The sequence below is a fragment of the Neomonachus schauinslandi genome, chromosome 10 (assembly GCF_002201575.2).
Source record: "Neomonachus schauinslandi chromosome 10, ASM220157v2, whole genome shotgun sequence".
Taxonomy (NCBI): Eukaryota; Metazoa; Chordata; class Mammalia; order Carnivora; family Phocidae; genus Neomonachus; species Neomonachus schauinslandi.
The window spans coordinates 11561118-11589069 of record NC_058412.1 but is presented as its reverse complement, the minus strand read 5'-3'; the positions used below and the strand labels follow the sequence as shown (position 1 = coordinate 11589069).

At 39.0% G+C, this 27952-nt stretch overlaps 1 protein-coding gene across 1 annotated transcript in view; it reads left to right on the top strand.

Moving 5' to 3' along the window:
- Positions 1–5558: 5558 nt before the first annotated feature.
- The window catches only part of NBAS (NBAS subunit of NRZ tethering complex), a 313356-nt gene continuing 290962 nt past the window's right edge, over positions 5559–27952 (top strand). The window contains exons 1-6 of the mRNA XM_021697807.1: positions 5559–5675; positions 7783–7837; positions 9817–9853; positions 12866–12943; positions 13303–13350; positions 20728–20771. Of these exons, the coding sequence (XP_021553482.1) occupies positions 5559–5675; positions 7783–7837; positions 9817–9853; positions 12866–12943; positions 13303–13350; positions 20728–20771 (379 nt within the window). The remainder of the gene's footprint in view (positions 5676–7782; positions 7838–9816; positions 9854–12865; positions 12944–13302; positions 13351–20727; positions 20772–27952) is intronic.

Here is a 27952-nt window from a genome sequence, read left to right as displayed (position 1 = left end):
CATGCACAGACCCAATGCAGATTCAAGAACAGGGGACATATAAGCTTTATGCATCCATTCAAGGGACTATATCCCCCCATGGAAGGACTGGAAGACTTGCGGTCCTTTGGCCTAGACTTCTTTCCTATTTATGTGGGTTCTGATGAGAAAAGGGCAGAAATCCATACCTGCTCTTTTCCCTCCCCACCCTCCACTCCTAATTTTTATTTGAGAAATCTTACCTAATAAGTGCTAAGGCCAACAGAATAAGTACTATGCCCTACCTGCTTGTTTAGAAGAAATTTTTCACCTGCACATTTATACTTGATTAGGCCACTGATCTTTAAACTCAAGTAGATCAGAATTACTCTGGGGAGCTCTTTCAACTCAGATTCCTCGGTCTTGCCATCAGAAATTTTGATTGCTCCCATCTGAAATGGAGTCCAGAAATGTGCATTTAAACACGTTTTGATGGATGTGGGCATCCCTGGACCACATATGTAGTGAGATGATTTTAGAACTGATTTTTTTTTAGAGCTTATCTACTTGGTCATGTTGAGTTCATGGCTTTATTCTTAGATGTCTACTATATTATTTTATTTATTTTATTTTATATCTTATTGTATTTAAAACATTTTTTTTTCTCACTTCTTGAATTGTCAAAGATGAAACGAGCCAGACACTGGTTAAAGTGGTAAGGACAGGTTTTAATCAGTAATACATTGTTGCATTAAAGAAAGTCCAGAATGAACTAAGTAAACTTTGATTTATACAGGCTTGGCTGAACATTTTTTTTTTTAAGATTTTATTTATTTATTTGAGAGAGAGAATGAGAGACAGCACAAGAGGGAAGAGGGTCAGAGGGAGAAGCAGATCCCCTGCTGAGCAGGGAGCCTGATGCGGGACTCGATCCCGGGACTCCAGGATCATGACCTGAGCCGAAGGCAGTCGCTCAACCAACTGAGCCACCCAGGTGCCCTTGGCTGAACATTTTAAAAAGAAAATCAGGGAATAGGGAAGGGAACCGGTGGAAGGTTAAGCAAAGTCAGGGAAGTGAAAAATTACAAAGGGTTGGTCAGTGTAAATGCATTTTAGGCCATCTGTGTTAGCTGGCAATTATGGAAGTTAGGATTCTATCCTTACACAGAGACTTCTAACACAGAGGCCCTGTCCTTCCTGAGGATTACATTTCAAAGGAAAGCTTTCAGGTCCTTGAGAAAGACACTCCTGAGTTGCAGGAAATATATATATACATATATATATGTATATATATGTATATATACACCTCAAAGGGACAGAGGGAGGATTCACCATTGTAAATTCATTTTAAGGAATGAGAATCGGTGGTCAGGGGCCGCCAGGTGTTGGCTAGAACAAACAGTTCTAGCTTTTTCAAACAGGCACATTGGGGGAAGGGGGACACTGGGACCATCTTAGGGATGTATCTTGAGGTGTTAGAAAATTTTTTTAATGTTTAAGCTTTTTAGTGGTGGGAGAAGGGGGTGGACAATATCATTTGTGCTGAGAATCTACATGTTTTATTTTTATTTTTTTAAAGATTTTATTTATTTATTTGACAGAGAGAGACAGTGAGAGAGGGAACACAAGCAGGGGGAGTGGGAGAGGGAGAAACAGGCTCCCTGCTGAGCAAGGAGCCCGATGTGGGACTCGATCCCAGGACTCTGGGATCACGACCCGGGCCTAAGGCAGCCACTTAACCGACTGAGCCACCCAGGCGTCCCAGAGAATCTACATGTTTTAACAGACCCAAGAGGAAGACTCAGAGGAGGCACCTGGCTGGCTCAGTCAGAAGAACGTGCAACTCGAGGAGAACATCTAGAGTTTGGTCAGAATTTTTGTCAGAACAATGCCTTACTTTAGGTCTTCCTACTTTAGTTAGGAAACCAAGGCACAGATAGATTAAATAATTTGTGCAAAGCAATAGAACTAGTCAGTAACAGCTGTTATTCAAAAGGAAGTTTTTCAGAATCTAGAGTCTATGCCAGAGGCAGAGAAGGAATTGGAAGATTGTACAAGTCAAGATCCACTGGGGTAGAAGAGATGCCATTCTATAAATGTACATTCACTGAAAAACTATTGGGTTTCACCTCTTAGGTTCAATGTCAATTCCAGAGCAATTCCTAGCATATCAGTATATTTGACTTTAACATACTGTTTTATTCCTCGGTGACCTAACTTTGGTAAAGATTTGTGTCTCCCCTTAAATGCCTTTAATTTTTCTTTTGGTTAATTTCTTTAGGACTTAATTAGGTTGGAAAGCTTCTTTTAAAATCATTAATCTCATGTCTGTATCAGAATATAACAATTTAAACTTAAAAAACTGAGAGTTTAACACTGAGTATACATTTTTATCTAAAGAGAAACCTAAAATGATAAGGACTTCACCAGGAAACAATTCACTGCATGAAATTCCACTGAAGAGGTAACATCATTAAAATTGGAAGACGTTTAATAATTCTACCTCAAATGGTTCTTAATCCATGGTGTTTAATTTAGCTTTGTAGAGGGTGTCCAATCCTATGTAATAGCTTCTAAAAAGTTAGTACTTTGCTCTACCAAACACATTATTAATTCCTCATCGGCTTCATTGAATCCTTGTTCTGTTGGTTAATATTCCCATTGTAGGTTTCCATTAGCAGAAACTCAAGGATAAACTGGACTTGACCATAATTTCAATACAACTGTAGGAAAAAAATATAGCTCATAAATGGGCTATCCAGAGAAATTTTCCTTGAGAAAATTACTATTTTATCGGAGAAAATAAATGACTTTTAAAAGTTGCAGTTTCTCTTTTAAGCAAAAAAGGGTTAATCTATAACAGTGGGAAAATAACCATGAAAAATTCATACAGTCAAGAAAAATGTATTCAGGGCCAGCCTTCAAGCTGGGTTTATAGAGATTAAAAAGCTGTCGTTCCTGTCCACAAAAAATTACAGTATTTAGGTTCTATAGTTGCCTTTTGAATTCTTGAATTATTGGTGTTATTTGAGACCCCCTAGGTGTCCCCAGACTGTGGACAGGAATGGTAGTCATCATCCTAACATGAAACACTGTCATTTCACTGGTCTTACTCTTAGCTGGTGACACAGGACCCTCAGCCTTTTGTAAACTCCCCTCCCAAATATTTCTGGGGAGCCCCAGAGGTGTCTTCTACATGTTGACAAACAAGACCATTTCTTTTGGATGCTGCCGGTTGCCTCCTGTTGGAGCCACTGTTGAGCTGCTATTTGTGGTCTGTGCATCTGAGCTGCATGGCTATTTGTGGCAAAGCTGGGGAGAATGCCTACCCCCATTGTGTTTCCCTCTGTGAGGTTCAGGAGGTTCATTTCAGATAACGGGTCAGACAAGACGTCCTGAAAGACTCTTACAAACCCCAAGAATGCTAGCTAGAATATAAAAGCAGAAACACAGCCTTTAAAATAAGTGGATGAGTTGGTCAGAAGGAAAAGAATCCCCGAGTCCTGGCAACAGCCAAGAGAATCCACAGAAGAAGCAGTGAAGTCATTATAGCCACCTCAGGGATGAGTTTAGATTTCAGGGCAGGTGATAGAGGTGCGGCGGGATGGAGAGACTGGGTCAAGGCCTCAGACTTGTGAGGAGAGGGGAGCTGGAGCACTGATCAACCTACAAAAAATTAGGATCCATAATGAGCAACCCTATTAGGAGATAAAATCTCCTAAAACAGAGCCAGACAGCAAATAAACTTGTCTGCTCAGCTTGGAATCTGAGTGGCTATAAAAGTCTCCTTTGAGAATTTGTGGCCACAGCCTGCCTGAATTTACAGTATTTGTAACATCTGAAATAATTTAGAGTCTTAATTTAAAGGAGATCCAAGTCTCACGGGTGCCTTGCAAAAATGAAGGCAAGTCTTTCCAGGGGAAGGCACCATCTAAGCCAGACCTCCAAAACTGCTCCCAGAATGGATTCCAGTTCACAATGACACACACACAGAGTGCATAAAGAAACAAGTCACCATGAGCAAGAGTCAGCAGGAAATTAAAAAAAAAATTAGATATTAGCAATATCAGGTAGGGAAACAAATTATGTTTGATATGTTTCTAAAAGTAGGAATGGGAACATAAGAAGTAACACACCCTACACAGGTGAAAAGCTGAGTTTTTTTTTTTCCATTTTAGCATCGGTACATATATAGTAGTGCACTCTGTCCTGGTGGAGCTTACATTTTAGTGAATGGGGACAGACAATACAAAAATAGAACAAAACATACATTATATAGCATTGTGGGTGATAAGTGTTATGAAAAAAAAAAAAAAAAACCAACCCAGAAGGTAAGGGGGATCTGGAGATCTGGAGTTCAGGGAAGGTGGTTACAAATTTACAAACAAGCAGTCAGGTTAGGCTTCCGGAGAGAAGGTGACATATGAACAAAAACTTGGAAATGAGGGAGAGAGAGAGAGACAAATATTTGGTAGAAAGCCTCCCAAACAGAAAGAACAACTTTTGCAAAGTCCCTGAAGTGAAGTGTGCTTGCTGTGTTCAGAAAGAGCAAGGTCAGCGAGGCTGAAGGTGGTAGGGCCAAGGGTGAGGAGCAGGAGTGAGGTGAGAGAGTAAGGGGAGCAGGCAGGTGATATTGGGCAGGCTTTGAGCATTTAACTTTGAAAGAAATGGGATCCCTAGGCTTCCCAGCTGAGGCTTTTAATTGCATTACTGCCTAATGCATCTTAATGGATATTATGCAATGTAATTCCTGCAAGAAATCTTCAGTATTTGTGTTTCTTTTGAGTGTGACACAGTGCTAATTTCTTGTACACTGTATATTCATTAGGGTTACGATAGACTCTGCTTGCAAGTATAGGGTTTTCCACATAGAGGCATTTGTTAAATGAATAAATGAACAAATGAGGCTGGCATTTTAACTACCTCCCAGTAGGTCCTCAATGTATTATTTCAAGTTTATTGCCTCCATACCCTTTTCCTACTGGGTTATATTCAGCTGCCTGTTCTTTCAACTATGTATTTTTCTGCCTGTCTTTGCTGACCCCATTCCCCCTTACTTGAGATACTCTCCCTAAACCTCGATTTGATTCAAATTCTACTTAATGTTAAAGACCAAGGACAAGCTCCACTCCTCTTGATTCTGTTAACTTTGTTGCCTTTTCTGAGCTCCTATAGCATCATTCCTCTGACACCTTTCATTGACTTTATCTACTGAGTTGCATAATTTTTGGTGTTTATTTAAAAACCACTGTTTGCACTCTCTTTGTATTTGGCTACAGATATACAAATGAAAGCTAGCATCTTAGATACTTTACCATTTTTGTTTTACAGAAGCTGGCTGGATAGGAGGGGTTCAGACTTGTTTATCTCACGCAGATTAATAAACAAGGGGTACCCCGGGACCGGGACCTAAATCGTACCCCTGACAGGCAAAAGTCACTGTACTTCCTACTCTTAAAAGGGTTAATCCAGCATTTCCTTTCCACGCCCAGTTAACCACACCTCCTTCCTGTGAATCAAAAACGACAGTGGCCTGGGAAGTTTGTCCCTTGCGAGATGCCGTAGTGGTCCTGCTTCGGTTGCTCGGCTCCCGGGCGAACATGGCGGCCTCCGAATCAGTGCCGGCTGTGAATCCAGCCACCGCGGAGAGCGAGGAGGAGACGATTCTCTATGACCTGTTGATCAACACCGAGTGGCCCTCGGAGACAGAAGTACAGGTGAACCAGGCCCCTCCAGAGCTGCGGCCAGCTTGGCGCGGGCGCTGTCCGGGCAGAGCCACGTAGCTGGAGCCACGTAGGGTGGTGGAGCTGGGTGGGAGGGGGAGCAGGGCTCCGCCGCTTGTGCTGTCGCCCTGGCAACGGCGCCGCGGATTTGTAACAGGGGTCTGGGTCCCCTAAAGCGGGAGGTACCCGAGGTCCGTCCTGGGCTCCCGAATTCGGTCGTCCGGGCAGAACCTCGGGCTCTGGGGCACGAACTTTCCCATTCCGGATCTCAGTTTCACTGTCTATATTTGGAGGGGAGGCACAGCTGCTGCCTGGATTCTCGGTGGTCCTTTCCGGGGGGCGAGGCAAGAGCAGACCAGGGCTGATCCTCATCTGCAGCGGGAGAACTTTCCAGGACCCTACAGTCGCCTCAGCATCTGGAGGGCCGCCGCGGAGTGCGGCATCAAACCTTTGTCCCTCCTTGGTGCTCAATTGCACCCATTCCTGTGTATTTCAGTAAACAAGCATTTAATATGCCAGTGTGTCGGCCCGTGTCCCAGATAATGTACGTGTGTGTCCGTCCACGTCCCAGATACTGTGTCGGGCGGTGGGCATAGAAAGGTGAATAACTTTTATAGTATCTGCAGTCTAGATGGCAGACCATCCAGTAAACCTTTTTCGTCACTTAGTATAATTGCGCTGTGATAGTGGTATGAACAAAATGCCCCGACAGGGATGAGTGAGGACCTGCTGACCTGGGGTTGGGTTCCTTGCTGAAGAAGGGGTTCAGGGGGTTGGTAACCTTAACTGGACCTTAGGGTTTTCAGTCGTTGGGTAGAGAGGGGCCTCCCAGCATAAGGTGAACAGTAGGAACCAGGAACCCACATTTGTTCAACATGTTTACTGAGTGCCTGTCATTGTTTTAGACTGCGAGGATGCAACAAGATTCAAACGGACTTTTATTAAAGATCAGGGAGTCCTGACATACGAGTTCTTTTTTACATCTTTCCCGTTTCTTTACTGGAGAAACTGCTCATTCTCCTATCTATGAAGTTTGTAGTTTTTCTTTAACCTCCTTTCCATTGCAGTTTTTGCTTGTCTTGAATTCTTGAATAATGTATTCTTTCAGGCTGTACATGTTGTTTTTCAAGTATATACTTAGTTTCTGTTTGTCTTGAACAATGTGAATATTGTAGGGTATGTAGCTAGGAGGCTGTTGCTGCTGCTATTGGTCAGAAAAGTTTGCATATTCACTCCTTAGCACTGGTTAATTACAGGAATGTTTCAGAATGCTTAACATTATAAATTGATTAAAAAAAGTACAGCGTCAACTTACATTGAAACCTCATGGCACTTTTTTTGTTTTTGTTTTGGTTCTATTGATTTCACCTGCCCAACTTCAAGCTCTTGGAGGGCGATTACATCGGATTCATCTTTATAACCCTCCCCAGGACCGAACTGTGTATTACTGATCAGTGGATAATCAATTCATGTTTGTGGAATGAAATACCTTTTCTGTGCTTTTAAGCTGTATCTGTCTGCACTTACTATATGTCCATGTTCCTCTCTTAACAGCACATTAGTACATCTTATTATTTGTAGTGCCTGCTATTGTTTAGCTTATTGTTTAGTCTATGCTTAGGAACTATTTAATGTAGCAGTTGTATATCAGTGTACGTGTTAGTAGCATTTTCTCTGTGGATATACAACAAATACTCAAATTTGCCTCCAGGTACGAGTTTATTAATCCATACGAGCACTTTTCCTGCAAGCAAAAATTATTTTAGGCCTTTCTAACCCACCCAAGTAGACTACTGAACTGGCAACCAATATGGTCTTTTCCCTTGACTTCTTCTGTCTCTGGACTGGTGTTTCGACATTTGGTGTTTGAGTTTCCAGCTTCAATCCTTGTCCTGTGTCCTGATGAATGCCTGTAACTCTACCATGCTTACTTTTGCTTTCACTGTTTTCAGTCCTGCTTCTACTTCTTTTGTTTCTAAATAGCGATTTGTAAATACTGGTAACTTGTACCCTGCACTATTAGCAAAGAAATGTAACTTTACATATTGTATAAGTATTAGTAGAAAATTCTCAAATGTAATATTCTTTTTTCCCATTGCAGTCTAGAGGCAACCGAAAACATGGTGCATCCTTTATCGTCACAAAAGCGATTAGAGGTAAGTATAGCTTATTTTTCTTTATACAATGATATAGTTAGATAATTTTTTCATTTCATTTATAACTTCGCTGTTTTTGAAACTTTAGGAATTTTATTTATTTATTTATTTTTATTTTTTTTTTAAAGGTTTTTTATTTATTTATTTGAGAGAGAATGAGAGAGAGCACATGAGAGGGGGGAGGGTCAGAGGGAGAAGCAGGCTCCCCGCTGAGCAAGGAGCCTGATGTGGGACTAGATCCCAGGACCCTGGGATCATGACCTCAGCCGAAGGCAGATGCTTAACTGACTGAGCCACCCAGGTGTCCCCAAAACTTGAGCAATTTTAAAATGTTCTTTAGACTTATAGAGCCTGATAAAAATGAATAGCATACATGTTATCCGATTTTAATTTTATATATGTGTGTATTTTAATTTTAAGTGGTTTATGTGATGTTTCAGCGACATCTGGTCAGAGTTATTCAGATTAAAAATTTGATTAACCAGAGCATTCATGTAACTCCTGACAAAGTTTGCATATGAGCTCACAGTATCTGAGAAAATCTTGAGCACTGGCTGTATTACGTTGCTGCTGTGAGAACTTTATTTATATTTATTGATCTAATCCTTTATTAGACCAGCAAGGTAGGTGCTGTTATGACTTCATGTTTTTAGATGAGGAAACTTGTCCAAGGTCACTCATTTGGAATTTGACTGCATGTCTTTCTGGCTCCAGAGCTCATCCTTGTAATAACTGGTGAATTTGAGCTACTTCTAAAAAGAAGATTCGGTTTCAAAGGAGTTAAATGCTTGAAATTAACTATAATTTTATCTTCTCTTATAAGCACTAGAATATTCAATTTTCATTGTGATATATATTTTAAAATTTTGATAACTTAGAAAATATACACAAGTAATAAAATTCATTTAGAGAAATTCAGAGAATATGGATAACTATAAATTCGAATGAACAATTTTCTCATTTTACCACCTGGAGAAAATCTGTTACCCTTCAGACTTTTTTTCATTGATCTACACCTACATGTTCACACTCCCATACACATTTTAAATGAGATCATATAAAGCGTCATTTGTCAATAGTGTAGTTAATCTTAAAAGTAAAACTGTCAGTTATTCTACCAGCAAAAGAGGGTTATTCAGGAATAACAGAATTGCAATTCAGGACAAGCAAGTTACAGTAAAACTATAGCCAAGTATAACAAACAGAGGAGAAGAACATTATTTTCTGGAGGAGGAAGTTGGGAGGGGTTGTTCTGAATGAAAGCCCATTGGAGTAAAGCATTCAGGTGATGATGGTTTCTTACCACCTGAGTTGCAGGGGGAGTCCATTTCTTGTAGGCAGTCTGATGGTACATTGGTACATCTCTTCCTTCTTGGGGCCTATAACTGATGATACTTTGCTGTTGATGATTCTTCTGTTGAGGCCTGACACTTCTTCCCATAATTGATGTTGAGTGTACTGCTCCCCTTCTAGCCTTCCGACTCTACTTAAGTGAGGTGTCCCTTTATTTTCAGTGTGTTAGAGATTTTGTTTTCCCTGGACTTGTGCATTTTAGGTATTTTTTTTTTTAAACCTTTGCTATAAAGTACAAAATAATATCTTAATTTTTATGCAAATATTTTGGTTTTAAAGGGTGACTTCTACTCCTTGGTTTTATTGAAGTCTTTGGTGAAATTTAACATTTCAAACCACATTTCTCACATCTCAAACCACATTTCTCACATTTCCTTTTTGTACTGTTAGGAAATACTTCAAATGTTTGAGTAACACAAACTTGGGACTTAACATATGCAAATGTATGATCTTATAAAAGTTATAGTGTATATTAGATTATATACCTTTATTTTAAGAATTTTGTTCTCCATATTTTGTAATGGTTAATCTGCAGTATATTTTAGATTTATCGTCAGTGAAACTAATTGAAAGCGATTCCTAAAGAATAGCTGATTCATATTTGGTTTTGCTATTTTTTATTACAGATCGTTTATTATTTTTACGCCAATACATCTGGTACAGGTAAGTGTCCTTCAGAGAACAGTATGAACGTCAAATGCAAATATTATCCTATTTAGGACTTAAGTTTTCAGAATTCAGTCCCAGATTGTGGTACAGATGCTGACATTCAGGTGAATGAAGTAGACCTTTTCAAACAGTTGATATACTGACAAGGTATCTCAGTCGACTAAGGGTAATTTTCGTCCTTTAGTCATTATTCAGAATATCTCAGGATGACTTCTGCTTTCTCTGATGAGTGTTCTCAGCCTTATCTTGAATGCCCACATGCTTGGGGAGCTTTTTAAAAACAATTTTGTCATAAGAATAAAAAAATTAAATTAAAAAAAAAATGTTTTGAACTGGGGATGCCTGGGTGGCTCAGTCGGTTAAGCATCTGCCTTGGGCTGAGTCATAATTCCAGGGTCCTGGGGTCGAGTTTCATGATGGGCTCCTTGCTCAGCGGGGAGCCTGCTTCTCCCTCTGCCTGCCGCTCCCCCTGCTTGTGCTCTCTCTTTCTCTGATAAATAAAATCTTTAAAAAGTAAAAAAAAAATAAAATAAAAACAATTTTGTTCTTATTGTATCAACAATTCTTGTAGTCAATATTCAGTTGCTGTGTATCAAGGAAGGTCCTTTAGGTTTCAGTTCTTGCGTACTTTTTAATTCTTTTCAGTGTTAAGTCTTTTTAGGCATGGTGTAAGTGTTCAGGCTTAAAAGGAACAGAGAAATGATTGTTCTGACAAATGATATAGTTCTGCTTTTAGACAGGTGTATAGGAATTGTTTTATAGATTTATTTAACACAGATTGTTTTTTCCTTAAGGACATCTAATCTTAAAAGCTCCGGAGATAATAGGGTTTTATAAAAGAGACCTTTGACTCTTCTCTAGGATTAGCTCTGAATTTTTTCTGCTGTGTGTGTGTGTGTGTGTGTATAGATTTAATTTCTTATTTAATTTTATCTTGTTTTTTTTGGGGTGTGTGTTCAGTATGATAGGGTAAAGAGATGAGAGCTGAGGGAGGGGCAGGGACGGGGAGGAGTATTTAAGAGGTAGGCTGTTTTTCCTGAGCTCACTGGGTGATCTAGCTTGATAGTCCTGAACATCTTAGGGAAGTGTGGGCAGAAAATATGTCAGTATAGGTCAGTGCCATGAAGTGATTATTTAATCTTCCGATATGTTACTTTCATAGGTAACATAAAGTTAACTGAAAAAAGTTCAGTTTTTGCTCTTGAGTTTATAGTAATTAAACTTAAAGGTTTCGGGGCAATATTTGTTTCAGGTAGCTTTTTCTTTTTCTTTTGATTATGAAGTATTATAAACAGACTGAGAATTATAGACCTTTTAAGTCTGAACAAGTTTATTATGGTATTATCTGCATGTGAATTAGGCAGTTGTTGCTGTTTGGTTAGATAGCCTTCTCTCTCTTTTTATGCAAAATGTTACAACTCCTTGCCCCCCCCACCTCCCTTCCCCACCAGAGGAAATTATCATCCTCAGTTGATGGTATTGTTCACATGCATGTTTCATATCTTTGTTATAATATTTCTATAACTACCATGGTATAAAATATTTTGTGTTTTAGAAATGAACATAAATATGCTGAATGTATATTACTGATACTTTTATCCTACTTTTTTATTTTCTAATTTCCATGGTGTTTTTTTTCCTCTTGTTTTTTTTTTTTCCCCCACCAGCTTGTTTTCTTTATTTTTTTTTTCCTTCTATTTTTTTTTCTTTTTTTTTTTTTTAAAGATTTTATTTATTTATTTGACAGAGAGAGAGATAGGGACAGCAGGAACACAAGCAGGGGGAGTGGGAGAGGGAGAGCTGGCTTCCTGCTGAGTAGGGAGCCCGACTTGATCCCAGGATCAAGGGATCATGACCTGAGCCGAAGGCAGAGGCTTAACAACTGAGCCACCCAGGCGCCCCTTCCGTCTATTTTCTTGATTTCCTCCTGCCCTGCGTTACTCCTGATTTGTTGTATCTGTTCGTACACCGCCGGTGAATCCTTTCCTCCTGTCTTTGGTAAATGATGTTATTGTGAGCTTGTGCTTGGCGATTCTTGCACCACTTGAATGAAGTGAAATTGCGGTCTGATCTTGCATGTAGTAAAGGTTTGGGATTTTTCTTTTTCATAGGGGATTTCATTCCCATCCTCCCACAGACCGAATTCCAGACTTAGATGACATTCCTGAACAATGCTCGCCACACACCCCCCCATGGCGAGGTTTGTCTAGTCCTTCCTCCTTTCACTGAGTGCAGTCATGTCAAGGGGTCAAGGGAGGTGCTGGCCTTGCTGGAGTCCCCCCTTCAGCTTCTGTTCTTTCTGTGCCCTGCAGCTCCTTTCCTGTCCCAGGTGTTACCTCCTGTTTTGAGTTCTTGTACCTGTACCCAATTCGAACTTTAAGTTCCCCTTTCAATTTCTAGCATTTGAAGATTTCTTTCATTCTTGTGAGTTTAGCTGTATACCGGATTTGTTAGACATGAGTCAGAATTTCTTCTTCTTTTTTTTTTTTAAAGATTTTATTTATTTATTTGAGAGAGAGAGAGAGAGAGAGCACATGAGAGGGGGAGGGTCAGAGGGAGAAGCAGACTCCCCGCTGAGCAGGGAGCCCGATGCGGGACTCGATCCTGGGACTCCAGGATCATGACCTGAGCTGAAGGCAGTCGCTCAACCAACTGAGCCACCCAGGCGCCCGAGTCAGAATTTCTAGGTGTGTGTAACAGGAAGGGTTTCTCGCAGGCTCATTCTGCTATGGTACTGGTATCTTCGATATCTTTTCCTTAGGAAGGACATAAAATTTATGTTTTGAACATACCACCATGTTTTTCTGGGAAAAGAGATATGTATGTGGTCAAATTTCAGATAACTAATTAGTAACTCTTGGTTTTGGGTTTACCAATATTCAAATCTTATATTCGAATGGAAAAAAAATCTTATCTTGCTATAGCTCTATATGCTATTTATAATATTTATTTACTTATGTGTGTCTTTCATGATTAGATTTTAAGTTAGCTAATGTGTTGTTTCAGCCCTGTGCCTTTTTTGCTCCCTGATGGACTGGTTCGCTTGGTTAATAAACAGATAAACTGGCATTTGGTACTTGCAAGGTAAGGTGTTAAAAATTTATGTGTTTCTCTACTGGGATTAGCACTTAGGTTTCATTATGGATTTTAATTTTGGGGACTTTTGGCTTGCAGTCTTGATTTTATTTTTATTTTACTGTATGTGAATTCACTTTGTCACATATGATTGGTATCTTTTAAATGTATTAATTCACCTGTATTGAATCATTTTTGTGTACACTTCGGTACCTTTATACTCCTTTAGTTTTAAGGTCAAAAGTTGGATAATTGAAGATGCGAAAGCATTCAAAAATGATTTTTAACGTCTTAGAGTCATTCCATCTTTGTTGAAGACTGCTGCAAATATTCACATAGAATTTTTTTCTCTCTCTCGGCCGTGAAAGCAATGGAAAACTTTTGGCTGCTGTTCAAGATCAGTGTGTGGAGATCAGGTAATTGTTAACATTATTCATATTTAAAACTTCCCTTGAGAGAGATCAGGTAATTGTTAATATTATTCATATTTAAAACTTCCCTTGAGAAAATTTTACTTGATTTAGGGGAACTAAGATTTTTGAAGGCATATTTAAAGGGATTTTACCATTAACTCGCAAAATTTTGTGAGGTGTCAAACACCACTTATGCCAATTACAGGACGAAAGAGACTTTGTTAGAGTAACAGGGCCTACTTCCCCACATCAGTCTGCTGTCACCTGTGAAATTTTACTTTCTCAGGAGACCAGGCATATCTTCAGAACTCTAGAAGTCACTCTTGTTTGACTGGTTACTGCTAAGTCAACTGAAGCAGATACTCAAGAAGGTATTGAAGTAGGGACTACTTTGCTCTGTTGGCATAAAGCTGTAGATGGAATATGAGTCTGTGAAAGACAAGGATTACGTATTACTTGAGACCAGTGATATTCTGTCATCTTGAGACATTCAGTGGTATTCTATACACATCTAGAAGGCTTCTCTAAGCTGGGCTTTCCATGTACTTTGTTTTTTTTAATTTAATTTAATTTTTTTTTAAAGATTTTTTTATTAGAGAAAAGGCAAGGGTGGGGGGAGGAAAAAGGGAAGGGGAGGGAGAAGCAGGCTCCCCGCTGAGCAGGGAGCCATAGGCAGGGCTGAATCCCAGGACCCTGAGATCATGACCTGAGCTGAAGGCAGATGCTTAACCGACTGAGCCACCCAGGTGCCCTTCCATGTATTTTATTTTTAAGTAATAGATCAGTGTGAAAGAAACAGCAACAATAGCAACTAACTCAGGAAAACTAGTTAATTTTGGGGGGGGGGGGAATTACCAATAGCAGACAAAATGTGTTGCGTTTCTAAAATTAGAGGCTACTTCTTCAGGCAAGATGTAGCTCTTGGTTTTTTAAAAAATAAGCAATGAGACTGAAATTTCAGGATGCCTAGATACCAGTCAAAACTTTCTTCTGATACTTTATTATTCTTGACTAAGCATAGTATAATGAGCATTCAGTTGTTATCACACTGGTTTTAGCTTTTTGTTTTTGTAATTTCTTTTTCTAGTTATCCAAACAGACCTGGACCCCTCAACTTGTGGGGGAGTAGACAGAGGGTTTGTCTGCATTGGGGTATCAACTTCAGATGTGGAGGCTTTGTTTCATGATCCCTCTTACAATCATCAGGATGGAGATGATTGACAATAATGACAGCCTTTCCAAACTACATTGCTTAATTTGGCACGCTTTGATAGGCAGGTCCCTCTTTTATAACACAGCATCAGTAAGCATCAGGCTGACACAATTTTTGAACTTCCATTGTTCATCGGAATGGGCAAGTACTTGCTATTCTGTTTGTTGCAGTAATGTGAATTGTATCTTTTTGAGAAATGTGCTTATGGTGTGACTTTACAAATAACCGTTAATTGTCAGAATTTCCGTCTTCCATGAAATGAGAACATCAGTGGAATGATTTTAGGTGTTAGGGTCAGAATGTGCATGTGGGGATGGGATTGATATTTAGGCCAGTGAAGAAGAGTTTGACCATGGGTTTCTGGAATTCGTTAATAAAATTTTTGATGAGAAGAACAAAAAAAAATTGCTTTTATAAAAGGATTTGCTACTGGATTGTTAGAGTGTAAAATATTTATAAAACTTGTACATATATCCAACTCCAGGAATTCACTCATGTATTTGAGACTAAGTGGTGAGGGAAGATTTCTAGGCAACGGAAGTGATGCTCATCAAGATCTTATTCATGTAGTGTGTAATTTGCAAAAGCTTTTGATAACATTATTATATCTAAGGAGTTTTACATGGTGAGGCGTGAATTCCACTAGCAAGCTTTTCAGAAACACACTCCCTATGGACCCACCCCTCCCCCTCAATGGTTAGGTACCGATCCTTTATGCTCCTGAAATCAACACTATTATACTTAACGATAGGCTAATGCTAATGGTGTTGGGCATTCTCTTGTAAGTGCTTTGCATGTGTTAATTCATTTAATCTTTGCAGAAGCCCTGTGAGGTAGGCATTGCTATTCTTCTCCATTTTAGAAATAAGGAAGCTGGCACAATATGGCTAAATTACTTGCTTGAGGATTTGAAATCTACCATTCTAGCTTCAGTGTTCCTGCTTTTAACCCCTAATCTATACTACCTTTTGATCATGTTGTTTAGCCATATATGCTTGTATGCTTACATGTGGGTTTCCCCTGGTATAGTTAGGCCCACTGCTTTGCACAACTCCAGGGTTGTCATTTACTTAAAATTCCTTGTGAGTGGGATCTGGTGTCTGCAAGTCCAGTTACACTGTGTGTTGGAAGTGGAAGTGGGCCCTGTCCTTTTTTCCTAGCAGTTTATTGAAGATTTTATTTTAGAGAGAGCTAGAGAGAGAGAGAGAGTGAGCATGCACGAGCAGGGGGAGGGGCAGAGGGAGAGGAAGAGAGAGAATCTCCAGCAGACTCCCCACTGAGCTTGGAGCCCAGTGCAGGGCTTGATCCCAGGACCCTGAGATCATGACCTGAGCCGAAATCAGAAGTCAGATGCTTAATCGACTGAGCCACCCAGGCGCTCCCCCCTAGGAGTTTATATTTCCTTGAACATAATAGATGCCTGGTTAGTGTTTGATGAATAAGTAAGGTGTTTGTAAGTGGGATAGAAGAACCAGAGGCTGGGAGGACATTACAGGGCATAGTCCACTGACTTGCTCAGAGTTGGCAGTCAGTTCCTCTTGCTGAATTGATAGATACACTTCGTAGTAATCTGAAAGGAAGAGTGTTTGAGCAAAGATGTGGAATGGTTAGCAAAGAAAAAGGGCAGGGTAAATCCTCAAAGTAAACCTGATGCACCGTGGCTGTGCCTGAGTTTAAGATCTTTGTTTTCGCTATTCCACGTTTGTTTTTTGTGCTGTGGTGAAGAACACATACAAGGCAAGATGGCTCAGTAGTGCTAGTAGTGGGCACCTGGTATTCGGTCAGTATTTGTTGATTGTATTACAATATGAAAGATTGCTCTAGTGTTCAGGGTCATTTTTCGATATTTGGAAGCAGTCATAAATAGGAAATGTTTTTGAGGAGAGAAAATGCAAAGCTGAAACACGTGTTAGTTGTAGTTCAGAGAGAGCCCTTCCTTTTGCAAGATCATACCAGGGCTGCTGGGCCCCAATGTGTTTGTAGTGGGTGGCAGGTGACTCCGGTCCTTTGCTCTGATACGGCATCCCTAACCTGCTTGTGTGTGGGGCTCACATGGATAAAAAGCGACTTCTTGTGAATTGCTACTTTAATTTGTAATTTGGCAGTAATTACATATTATAAGTGCTAATATGTGTTTCCTTTTTTCCTAAATAGTGAAGTAACAATTTCTCTTATTATGGGCTGTTATAAATACAGGGACTAATTAGGAACCATCACAGAACACAACAAAAAGCATTAAAATAAGGGACTCATAAAAAAAGGAACTCTCCCCCAAATTTGCTTAAGTGAATATATTTATGAAGTTTTGACAGAACCAAATTTATGTCTCTCTCCCTCCATTTCCCCAGCAGAAGAGCAACTATTATTTGTGATGATACTAAGGATGTAAGTAATAAACACTGACTTAAGTCTAGTTGGTGCTAATTTATATGTATTTATACGTGTCTTCTTTAATCTTTCCCTAAGCTATGAAGTTGCTATTACCCATTCTATTTTATTGAGAGGAAATAAAACTCCTATTGAATATTTTGTCCAGGTTACCCAGATGAGCTGAAATCAGGTCAGCCTCACTTCAAAGACCATGTTCTTTCCACTGTATTCTACTTGGAGGCTGAATAGTCAATTTCTTGAAGAAAGTTATTACCATATTTATAATTGGCTTTTGTCTGTCATATTCTTTTTTATTTTTATTATTTCTTTTTTATTTATTTATTTTTTTGCAGAACGTGCCCTCTTTAATACCCATCACCAGGCTAACCCATCCTCCCACCCCCCTCCCCTCTAGAACCCTCAGTTTGTTTTTCAGAGTCCATTGTCTCTCATGGTTCGTCTACCCCTCCGATTTCCCCCCCTTCGTTCTTCCCCTCCTGCTAGCTTCTTTTTTTTTTTTTTAAAGATTTTTATTTATTTATTTGAGAGAGAGAGAATGAGAGAGAGCACATGAGTTCTTCATTTTTTATCTTTCTTTCTTAACATATATTGCATTATTTGTTTCAGAGGTACAGATCTGAGATTCAACAGTCTTGCACAATTCACAGCGCTTACCAGAGCACATACCCTCCCCAGTGTCTATCACCCAGTCACCCCATCCTTCCCACCCCACCCCCCACTCCAGCAACCCTCCGTTTGTTTCCTGAGATTAAGAATTCCTCATATCAGTGAGGTCATATGATACATGTCTTTCTCTTTTTGACTTATTTCGCTCAGTATAATACCCTCCAGTTCCATCCACGTCGTTGCAAACGGCAAGATCTCATTCCTTTTGATGGCTGCATAATATTCCATTGTATATGTATACCACATCTTCTTTATCCATTCATCTGTCGTTGGACATCTTGGCTCTTTCCACAGTTTGGCTATTGTGGACATTGCTGCTATAAACATCGGGGTGCACGTACCCTTTCGGATCCCTACATTTGTATCTTTGGGGTAAATACCCAGTAGTGCAATTGCTGGATCGTAGGGTAGCTCTATTTTCAACTTTCTGAGGAACCTCCATACTGTTTTCCAGAGTGGCTGCACCAGCTTGCATTCCCACCAACAGTGTAGGAGGGTTCCCCTTTTTCCGCATCCCCGCCAACATCTGTCATTTCCTGACTTGTTAATTTTAGCCATTCTGACTGGTGTGAGGTGGTATCTCATTGAGGTTTTGATTTGGATTTCCCTGATGCCGAGCGATGTTGAGCACTTTTTCATGTGTCTGTTGGCCATTTGGATGTCTTCTTTGGAAAATGTCTGTTCATGTCTTCTGCCCATTTCTTGATTGGATCATTTGTTCTTTGGGTGTTGAGTTTGATAAGTTCTTCATAGATTTTGGATACTAGCCCTTTATCTGATATGTCATTTGCAAATATCTTCTCCTATTGTGTCGGTTGTCTTTTGGTTTTGTTGACTGTTCCCTTTGCTTTGCAAAAGCTTTTTAACTTGATGAAGTCCCAATAGTTCATTTTTGCCCTTGCTTCCCTTGCCTTTGGCGATGTTTCTAGGAAGAAGTTGTTGCGGCTGAGGTCGAAGAGGTTGCTGCCTGTGTTCTCCTTTAGGATTTTGATGGACTCCTGTCTCGCACTGAGGTCTTTCAACTATTTGGAGTCTATTTTTGTGTGTGGTATAAGGAAATGGTCCAGTTTCATTCTTCTGCATGTGGCTATCCAATTTTCCCAACACCATTTGTTGAAGAGACTGTCTTTTTTCCATTGGACATTCTTTCCTGCTTTGTCAAAGATTAGTTGACCATAGAGTTGAGGGTCCATTTCTGGGCTCTCTATTCTGTTCCATTGATCTATGTGCCTGTTTTTGTGCCAGTACCATGCTGTCTTGATGATGACAGCTTTGTAATAGAGCTGGAAGTCTGGAATTGTGATGCTGCCAGCTTTGCTTTTCTTTTTCAACATTCCTCTGGCTATGCGGGGTCTTTTCTGGTTCCATACAAATTTTAGGATTATTTGTTCCATTTCTTTGAAAAAGGTGGTTGGTATTTTGATGGGGATTGCATTGAATGTGTAGATTGCTCTAGGTAGCATTGACATCTTCACAATATTTGTTCTTCCAATCCATGTGTGTGGAACGTTTTTCCATTTCTTTGTGTCCTCCTCAATTTCTTTCATGAGTATTTTATAGTTTTCTGAGTATAGATCCTTTGCCTCTTTGGTTAGATTTATTCCTAGGTATCTTATGGTTTTGGGTGCAATTGTAAATGGGATCGACTCCTTAATTTCTCTTTCTTCTGTCTTGTTGTTGGTGTATAGGAATGCCACTGACTTCTGTGCATTGATTTTATATCCTGCCACTTTACTGAATTCCTGTATGAGTTCTAGCAGTTTTGGGGTGAAGTCTTTTGGGTTTTCCACATAAAGTATCATATCATCTGCAAAGAGTGAGAGTTTGACTTCTTCTTTGCCGATTTGGATGCCTTTTATTTCTTTTTGTTGTCCGATTGCTGTGGCTGTCATATTCTTTTTTAAAAGATTTTATTTATTTATTTGACAGAGAGAGACACAGCGAGATAGGGAACATAAACTGGGAGTGGGAGAGAGAGCCCAGTGCGGGGCTCGATCTCAGGACCCCAGGATCATGACCTGAGCCAGAGGCAGACTCTTAATGACTGAGCCACCCAGGCACCCCATGTCATATTTTAATAAATATTAGTCTTTACAATTTGTTTTAAAAGTGATGCTTAGTCATTTTACCAATATTAGAAAAGAGTCAAGTATTTAAGAAAGAAGAACTACAAATTACCTACGGGTCAGCCAAAATGCTGTATGTTTTTTGTACCTTTTCTGTGTGTGGGTGTGCTCTTTAGTCTAACAATACATTCTATACATTCTATTTGATAACCTATTTTCTTGATAACTTATGGGAAGATGTTCATAATATATTAATTTTCAAATCACATACAGTAATTGCATAATATTTCATTGAGTGCATTAGCAAAATCTGATCTTCTACTGGGTGTATTTTTCTCTTTCATAAATTAGGCTGCATGAATTTCCTTGAGATCTGTGTGTATCTGTAATTACTTCCCAGGGATAACTTAATTATAGAAGTTGAATTGTTAGATCAAATTACTCTGGACATTAAGGTTTTTTGATAATTGTTACTAAATTATTTTTTAGAAGGTTTACCAATTTTCATTTTTAAACATATAATAATGATATTACTTTGGTATATATTTCAAGATCACAGATTTTAAATAGGTCACTGGTAACAAATATGGTCACCTCTTAAAGCTATTTGATTTATTAAAGCAAGACTTATTTTCCCCTAAGTGATTTAAACATTGTAATATGATATAGACCATGGTTCTTGACCAAGATCAATCTGTGGAGCTTTAAAAAAATATTGTTGCTTGGCCCTGTTCCATATTTGCTGAATCAGAACCTTTGGGGAGGGGCCATGCATCTGTATTGTATTAAAAGACCATGCTTAATCTAACTTACGCTTACATTATTCTATTCCGGGTGTAGCTCTGTTTCTCGTGAAATAAGGTTGCAAGAAAATGTTGTCACCAATGGAAGGGTCTTATTTGAGCACAAATCCATGTCTGAGAGAAGGACTGGTTTAGTGTTGGGCAGCCAAGTTGTCTGTTTTATCATTTTTGTGGGGTTTCATAGTACAACAAAATGGTGTTGTGGTGAAACTATTGGCTTAATTTTACACATATTTTGCAGGTCTGCAAAAGATGATTTTACATCTATTATTGGGAAATGTCAAGGTAAGAGTTTCCAAAATACTGAAAAAATGAAAATTTCAAATTTAGAACAGTTAACAGTATTCCTTAAATGTCAGAGTAGATACTAAATATTAATGACTGCTGTGACTCTATTAAACTAATTTTAAAACTTCTTAACTGATTTCTCTTACTGCCTTAAATGTTTTGCTTTGTCCATTTTGGACATTTTAAAGAGATTTGCAATTGCCTGGGTGGCTCAGTCGGTTAAGCGTCTGCCTTTGGCTCAGGTCATGATCCCAGGGTCCTGCGACCTAGCCCCGCAACGGGCTCCCTGCTCTGAGGGAAGCCTGCTTCTCCCTCTGCCCCTCCCCCTGCTCGTCATGCTCTCTCTCTCCCTCTCTCTCTCAAATAAATAAAATATTTTAAATAAAAGTCTATGCCAGTTTGGGGATAAAGTATTTGTCTGTAGTCTTTTTTTTCCCCTAATGTAATCTCTCCATTCATTGTGGGGCTTGAGCTCCTGACCCCGAGATGGAGTCACATACTCTACTGACTGAACCAGCCAGGCGCCTCTAGGCTTTTATTTTGAATTCAATGCAAAAAAAAAAATATAAATATATTTAAGTCAAGAGTTGATTAGATACAAACTAGTAAAAAAAAATCTGGGATTTGATCATTCTTCTGCTGATGTATTCAGCACAAATTACTATCATTTATGTATATGAACCATTTTGCCGTGTACTAGGGATATGACTGAGCAAAAAGGCACGGTCCCCTACCTCTTGATGTATATAGACACTCAAAATATAATTACTAACTTTGACAAATCTGATGAAGGAAAAATACAGAGCAGAGTGAGCATTTAACCAGGGCTGTGAGATGAGATTGTTGAGAAAAAGTGACTTTGGAAAGCAGCCTAAGGGATGAGTAGAAGTTAGGAGAAGCTGGGGGCGTGTTTCTGTCTTCAGGAGCAGGTATGAAAAGGCAGAGGGAACCTTACAGGAAGAAAATAATTAGGAGGGTGCTGTTAGGTAAACGCAGCTATTCTCTGTGTTTTAGTCAGGGACCTGCAGTTCCATCTGTCTGACCATGGGTCAGTTTAACAGTGTCATAGTTGTAGGAGTCCTAACGATGGTAATCATGGTTGTTGTGATGATGACAAACATTTATAGTGACCTTACTGTGTGCCAGACACTGTATTTAGGGCCTTATATGCATTTTTCTCATTTAATTGGAAGAACATAGTATACATATTTTATCTCCAGGTGGCATTAGGGTAAGATGATAAATCCTTGACAGTGAAAGAGCGAGGAGAAATTTTGTTTTTCGATAATTCTGAAATCTACAAAATGATGGTAATACAGAGGATTTCTCCCAGCTTCCCTGTGGCAATGCTGGTCTTAAACTCCTTGTCAGATGTGCCATTAGTGAATGGCTCAGGGCGAGTTTCCTTCTCATCTTTCTCATTTTTGGCCATCCACATGTGCTCAGAAAAATAAAGATCAGATGTTTGAAAGATGTTTTCAGTTTTCTTATGAATGGTGATACTCTTTTTTTTTTTATTGTGTTATGTTAATCACCGTACATTACATCATTAGTTTTTGATGTAGAGTTCCATGATTCATTGTTTGCGTATAACACCCAGTGCTCCATGCAGTACGTGCCCTCCTTAATACCCATCACCAGGCTAACCCATCCCCCCCCCCCAGAATCCTCAGTTTGTTTCTCAGAGTCCATAGTCTCATGGTTCGTCTCCCACTCTGATTTCCCCCCTTCATTTTTCCCTTCCTACTAGCTTCTCTTTTTTTTTTTTCTTTAAACATATAATGTATTATTTGTTTCAGAGGTACAGGTCTGTGATTCAACGGTCTTACACAATTCACAGTGCTCACCATAGCACATACCCTCCCCAGTGTCTATCACCCAGCCACCCCATCCCTCCCACCCCCCTCCACTCCAGCAACCCTCAGTTTGTTTCCTGAGATTAAGAATTCCTCATATCAGTGAGGTCATATGATACATGTCTTTCTCTGATTGACTTATTTCACTCAGCATAATACCTTTGTTTGATAAATATTAAGCTGCTCCTGTGTGCCAGGCACTCTCCTAGGCGCTGTGTATAAAATGAGGAGTAAGCTGTAGGCGACATTGACTGAAGGGTTTGCAGTCTGTCAGGGAAGAGAGAAATACTTCCCTGCAGCGGTACTGACACAATGGGGAAGCATTGCTTTGGCTTAACTCAAGCCCTGGGAACCTGTGAAAATGTCTCTCGCCCATCACAGCCCTAGCTCAGGCTTTTAACGTTTTCACTAAGTTTTATTTATTTGTTTATTTATTTTTTACAACTGTTTCCTGACCAGGTTTTCTTCTCTTTGCCTCTCACTTCACACTGCTTGCCAAATTGATCGCTGTTAAATGGGAATTCCATCCAGTTCCCCTTCAGATCTGGCTCCCTGCTTTCTAGAAATGTGACCTTGGACAGGTTACCTTACTGAGACTCAAGTACCTGTAATGACATAATGTTACAGACTGAGTTTTGGAAAAAAATAATAAGCGCTAGTATATGTAAAGCTCTTAGGATAACGTCTGACACATAATAAGTACTTAGGAGACCTTAAGCTTTTATTATCACCACCACTGCTAGTCCTGTTATTCTGCCTAGAATCTTTCAGTTGTTCCCCACTGACTGTAGAATACTCATTTTTTCTGACCTTTCAGTCAGTCTGTCCCTTAAGATCCCCCTGCCATACAGCCTGTGTTCTAGTACAAAGCAGCCAGCGCTTTTCTAGCCCCATCATGCTTTTCATGCCTTGGTACAGATAGTTCCTTTTGCCTAGAGGCTCCACTTTTATATTTAATTAATGAGTCTTACATATTTTAGTTCAGGCATCCGCTCTCTTGGGAAACCTTCCCTTCCTGCCCGCTTCCTCATCATTTGTACATCTTTCTTAATGTTTTCCTAGGACTTATTTGTACATGTATCACTACACTCAGGCTAATTGACTTTTTTCCCCCTTAGTTGTTGATGTGCTTATCTGATTCCCCATTAGACTGTAAATTCTTGGAAGGCAGGGCTCCCATCTTACTCAGCTTTTTTTGTTCCTGATGCCCAGCGTGCTGTCTCACATAGTAGGCACACAGTTCTTGATCCTATCAAGTTTTTATGAGTTTATGTATGACTATGTATGTATAACTCCTGTGAGTTAATTTTAGAAATTCATGACTGTATGTATATTTATAATTTGTATATACACATATAAAAATTATGGATAATTGTCATGATATTCATGGTTTTTATTCCCTATGCACACAAATGTGTATACATACCACAAAGCATAGAGAAGGGGCTCTATTTGCTTAGTATCCTGTTGAGAATACTAGAAGAGTAGTGTTTGTGCAAGCTCTAGCATTTTTGAATTTGCTTTCAATTATCTCCTCACCAGTGCTTACTAAAGTAGACCAGACCTGGCTTACGTAATGTGTAAGGATCAAGAAGTTCCCAGAAGAATAATTTAGGATGGATATTCAATTACCTATTTCCCAGTGCTGTGCTTCTGTTGGGTGAAGGCTTGGGGAGCCTGTGGTGAGCTGCTGAGAAGCATGTTCGGAACGTTGGAGTGATTCAGACATGCAGGGCCCTTTTGAGTTGTGACTTTAGATACTCACTCTTAGCCAGTATATAAACTGAGAAATCTGCAAGTTAACATGAAAATGGGAAGCTTAATCCTCTGTATTTCACACAAATTATTTGTTAGAGGTTTTAGTGTGTACAGTTAATGTGGCAGCATGGATGAGATAATAATGCTTTGAGAACTAATGTTTTATTTTGTTGGCTTCCAATTGTGTGCATTTATGACCTTAATGCTGCATTAATGGCTTCTTTCCATTTCATATAATTTGAGGTAATGATCATTTGCTTATTATCTGACTCATCTTTATGGGAATAACTCTCATATGCCAAATATTTCCTGCGTATGCTTGAAGAAAAGGAGCCAGATTGTTGTTAATGCGTTTTTGAAACTATATATTGCAGAGTCTGCAAACTAAAATAGGAACTATTTAGTTCCACTTTGATATTTTTCAATTATTGCTTTATAAAGTATATGCCATTTGAGAATGTTTTAAATAGGGTTGCATCTTGTTTTGGCTCTGTTTGCCAGGCCATAAATATTAGCCTTCTCTTTCTGCCTTGAATAGTGACCTAAATAATAGCATATGGAATTAGAAGTTTAGATTATTTATTTATTTTTTTTAGAGCTGTACTATGTTGAGATTTTTCTCATATTTCTGATTTTGAGATCCCATAAGCCAGAGCTTCCAGTGCTAAGGAGCAGCTTGCTTACTGTAATTTTGCTGAGATCCCATCAGCCCACTGGTGGCCTGGTGGGCCCCATGACAACCCAAGCTGAGATACTGTTTTTTGCATTTTTGTATTTCTAAAATTGGCTTGATATTTTGTAGTTTCCATCATATTTTTATTGAGATTCTCTATCTATTCCTTATGTTTATGTTTTCCTTTGAATTCCCAAATATGCTTTAATAGTTGTTTTGAAGCCCTTGTCTGCCTATTCCTTAATTTGTATATTTCTGGGTCGATTGGTTGAGTTTTCCCATGTTTGTGGATATTTTCCTGCCTCATATGTCTAACACTTTATTTTTTAATTTTATTTTTAAAATTTGTGATCAATTGATTTTATTTTTAAAAATTATTTAAATTTAATTGCATTAACATGTACCATATTATTAGTTACCAGGGTAGAATTTAGTGATTTATCAGTTGCATATAACACCCAGTGCTCTTAATTAATTTATTTTTTATTTAAAAAAAATTTTTAAGTAGGCTACATGCCCAGTGTGGAAGCCAACACGGGGCTTGAACTCATGACCCTGAGATCAAGACCTGAGCTGAGATCCAGACTCAAACACTTAACTGGCTAAGCCACCTAGGCACCCCTTATTTTTTATTTTTTTACTATTTTATTTTTTTCTGACACTTTAGATTGTATGCTCAACATTATGGAGTTATTAAGTTCTGTTATCTTCCCCTAATTATTGAGTTTTGTTCTGGGTTGTGGTTCATTTTTTTGTGGATCAGCTTAATCTTTTAAGGCTTGTTTTTAAGTGTTAGAGGATATGGTTTAGAATAGCTTTTACTTTGGGGTTAGATTAATCCTACTTTAAGGTGGGGTCTTTCTGGGATCTCTTATGAGAGCTCCAAGTGTTCATTGACATCTTTCCACTCCGATGGGGTGGAATTCTAACATTTCCAAATCCTCTCCAAGGTCAGGCACTTGTTTTCCCCAATAGTCTTTCTGTTCTTGGCCCTGCAGAGAGAGAGAGAGAGAGAGAGAGAGTGTGTGTGTGTGTGTGTGTGTGTGTGTGTGTGTTTTGAAGGCCCAGGGTTCATCTCTTAGATTTTTATACCTCCTTCTCTGCCTCACTTCTCTCTGGAATGCTGCCTTGCAGATTGTATTCAGCTTAGTAGCTCCAAACTCCATTCTTTATCTGCTGTGTTCATTGAGATTTGCACATGCTGTTGGAGGTCCCTTTTCATCCACCATGGTCCAGAAGGTGCCTACTGGCTGAAAGTAGCTTCTCCCAGTGACCATAGTCTTGCACTGCCTGTAGTATAATGTCTGAAAATATATTTTGACCTATTTTTCTTTTAAAGTAGAAGATCTAATCTGAAACTAGTTACCCTGTTTTTTTTTAATGATAAAAGCAGTACATATGTGTAACAAATTCAAACAATACAGAAGTAGAAAAAGTAAAAATAAACTTTTTCAATTTGTATTTTTCATAAGAACATATTAATTTAATATAAAACCTTCTATGCTTATATAAACCTATATATACATGGATTGACTTTTTTCTTTAACAAAACAAGATCATCTTGTATAGTTTGTTCTCCAGCTTCCTCTCCCTCTGACTGAATTGATGTCTTTCCCAGTCAGTATGTACAGATGCATTTCAGTCTTTTAAATGTAGCCACAGTATTTCATTGTAAGAATGTGAACCACATGTTTTTTATTCCCCTCTTGGTAGAAATTTAGGTTGTTTATAGTGACTTGCTTTCTTCCTCTTTTTCTTACCCATCTTTGCCCCTACCCCCTCCCCCAGCACTGGAAAAGACATCCTGTTTGTCTCTGGGTTTAGTATTCAAAATAGCTACTACTATAATTCTTTCCAGAAAGTTACACCTATTTATACAACTATGAAAAAGGTATGATTGAAGCTGTTTCTTTTCTCCACTGTCAGCACCATATGTTACCTATTTAAAAAATATTTGTTAGGTTCACAGGCAAAGGAAAAAAAAAAGCATATTTTTAGTTATTAGGTAGAGCATATGTTAAGTGGCTATTTTTTTGTGAATTGTTAGATCATATCCTTTTGCCTATATTACTCTTAGATTACTTTTTCTTATTGGTGTGATAGTATGAATGTTAACCCTCTGTCATATATGTTGCAAATATTTTCACCCGATCGATTTCCTTTTAAATTTGTTATGGTGGGTTTTTTTTTTTTGGTCCACAGAACTTTTTTTTTTTGGTAACTGCATTTGTCACTTTTTTTTTTCCTGTATAATTTCAGGGTTTTTCTTCGTGGTGAGACCTTTCTCATTCCAGATTGTAACATTTTTCTCATGTCTTTACTAACACTATTATTTCAGACATTCAGATATTTAGCTTCTCAGCAAGTCTTTATAGCTTCACTAGTTTGCTCTTGCTCACTGGAAGAGATTGTTCATTCAACCCTTCATTTTGCAAATGAGGGAGCTGCACCTCCGTGATCTCCCCAAGGTCGTGCCCCTTTTTTTATGGCAGCACTGAGAATAGAACCCAGTGTTCCTTGCTTCTTAATCTTTCCCCCATTTCCCTTTCCAGTCTGGGTGGGTGAACACTGGAGTAGCGTGTCCTCCGTCAGCTCTTGAGTGCTTGTTACTACCACTAGAGGGCTAGGCCCTGGGGATGCAGTTCTGAACAGAATGGGCCTAGCACCTGGCATTTTGGAATTTATAGTTCATTGAATAGACGATAAAAAGTAGACAAACACATGCATAATTGTTTGGGAGAAGAGATGTGAAGGATGTGAAATCGTTGGATAGTGGAGAATAACAGGGCCTTGAGGCTGCTTAGGCAGGATGGTCAGAGAACGCATCCGGTGAAAGTGATACGTATCACTGAGAGATTTGAGAAATTGAAAAACTTTTGAAAAAATTGAGA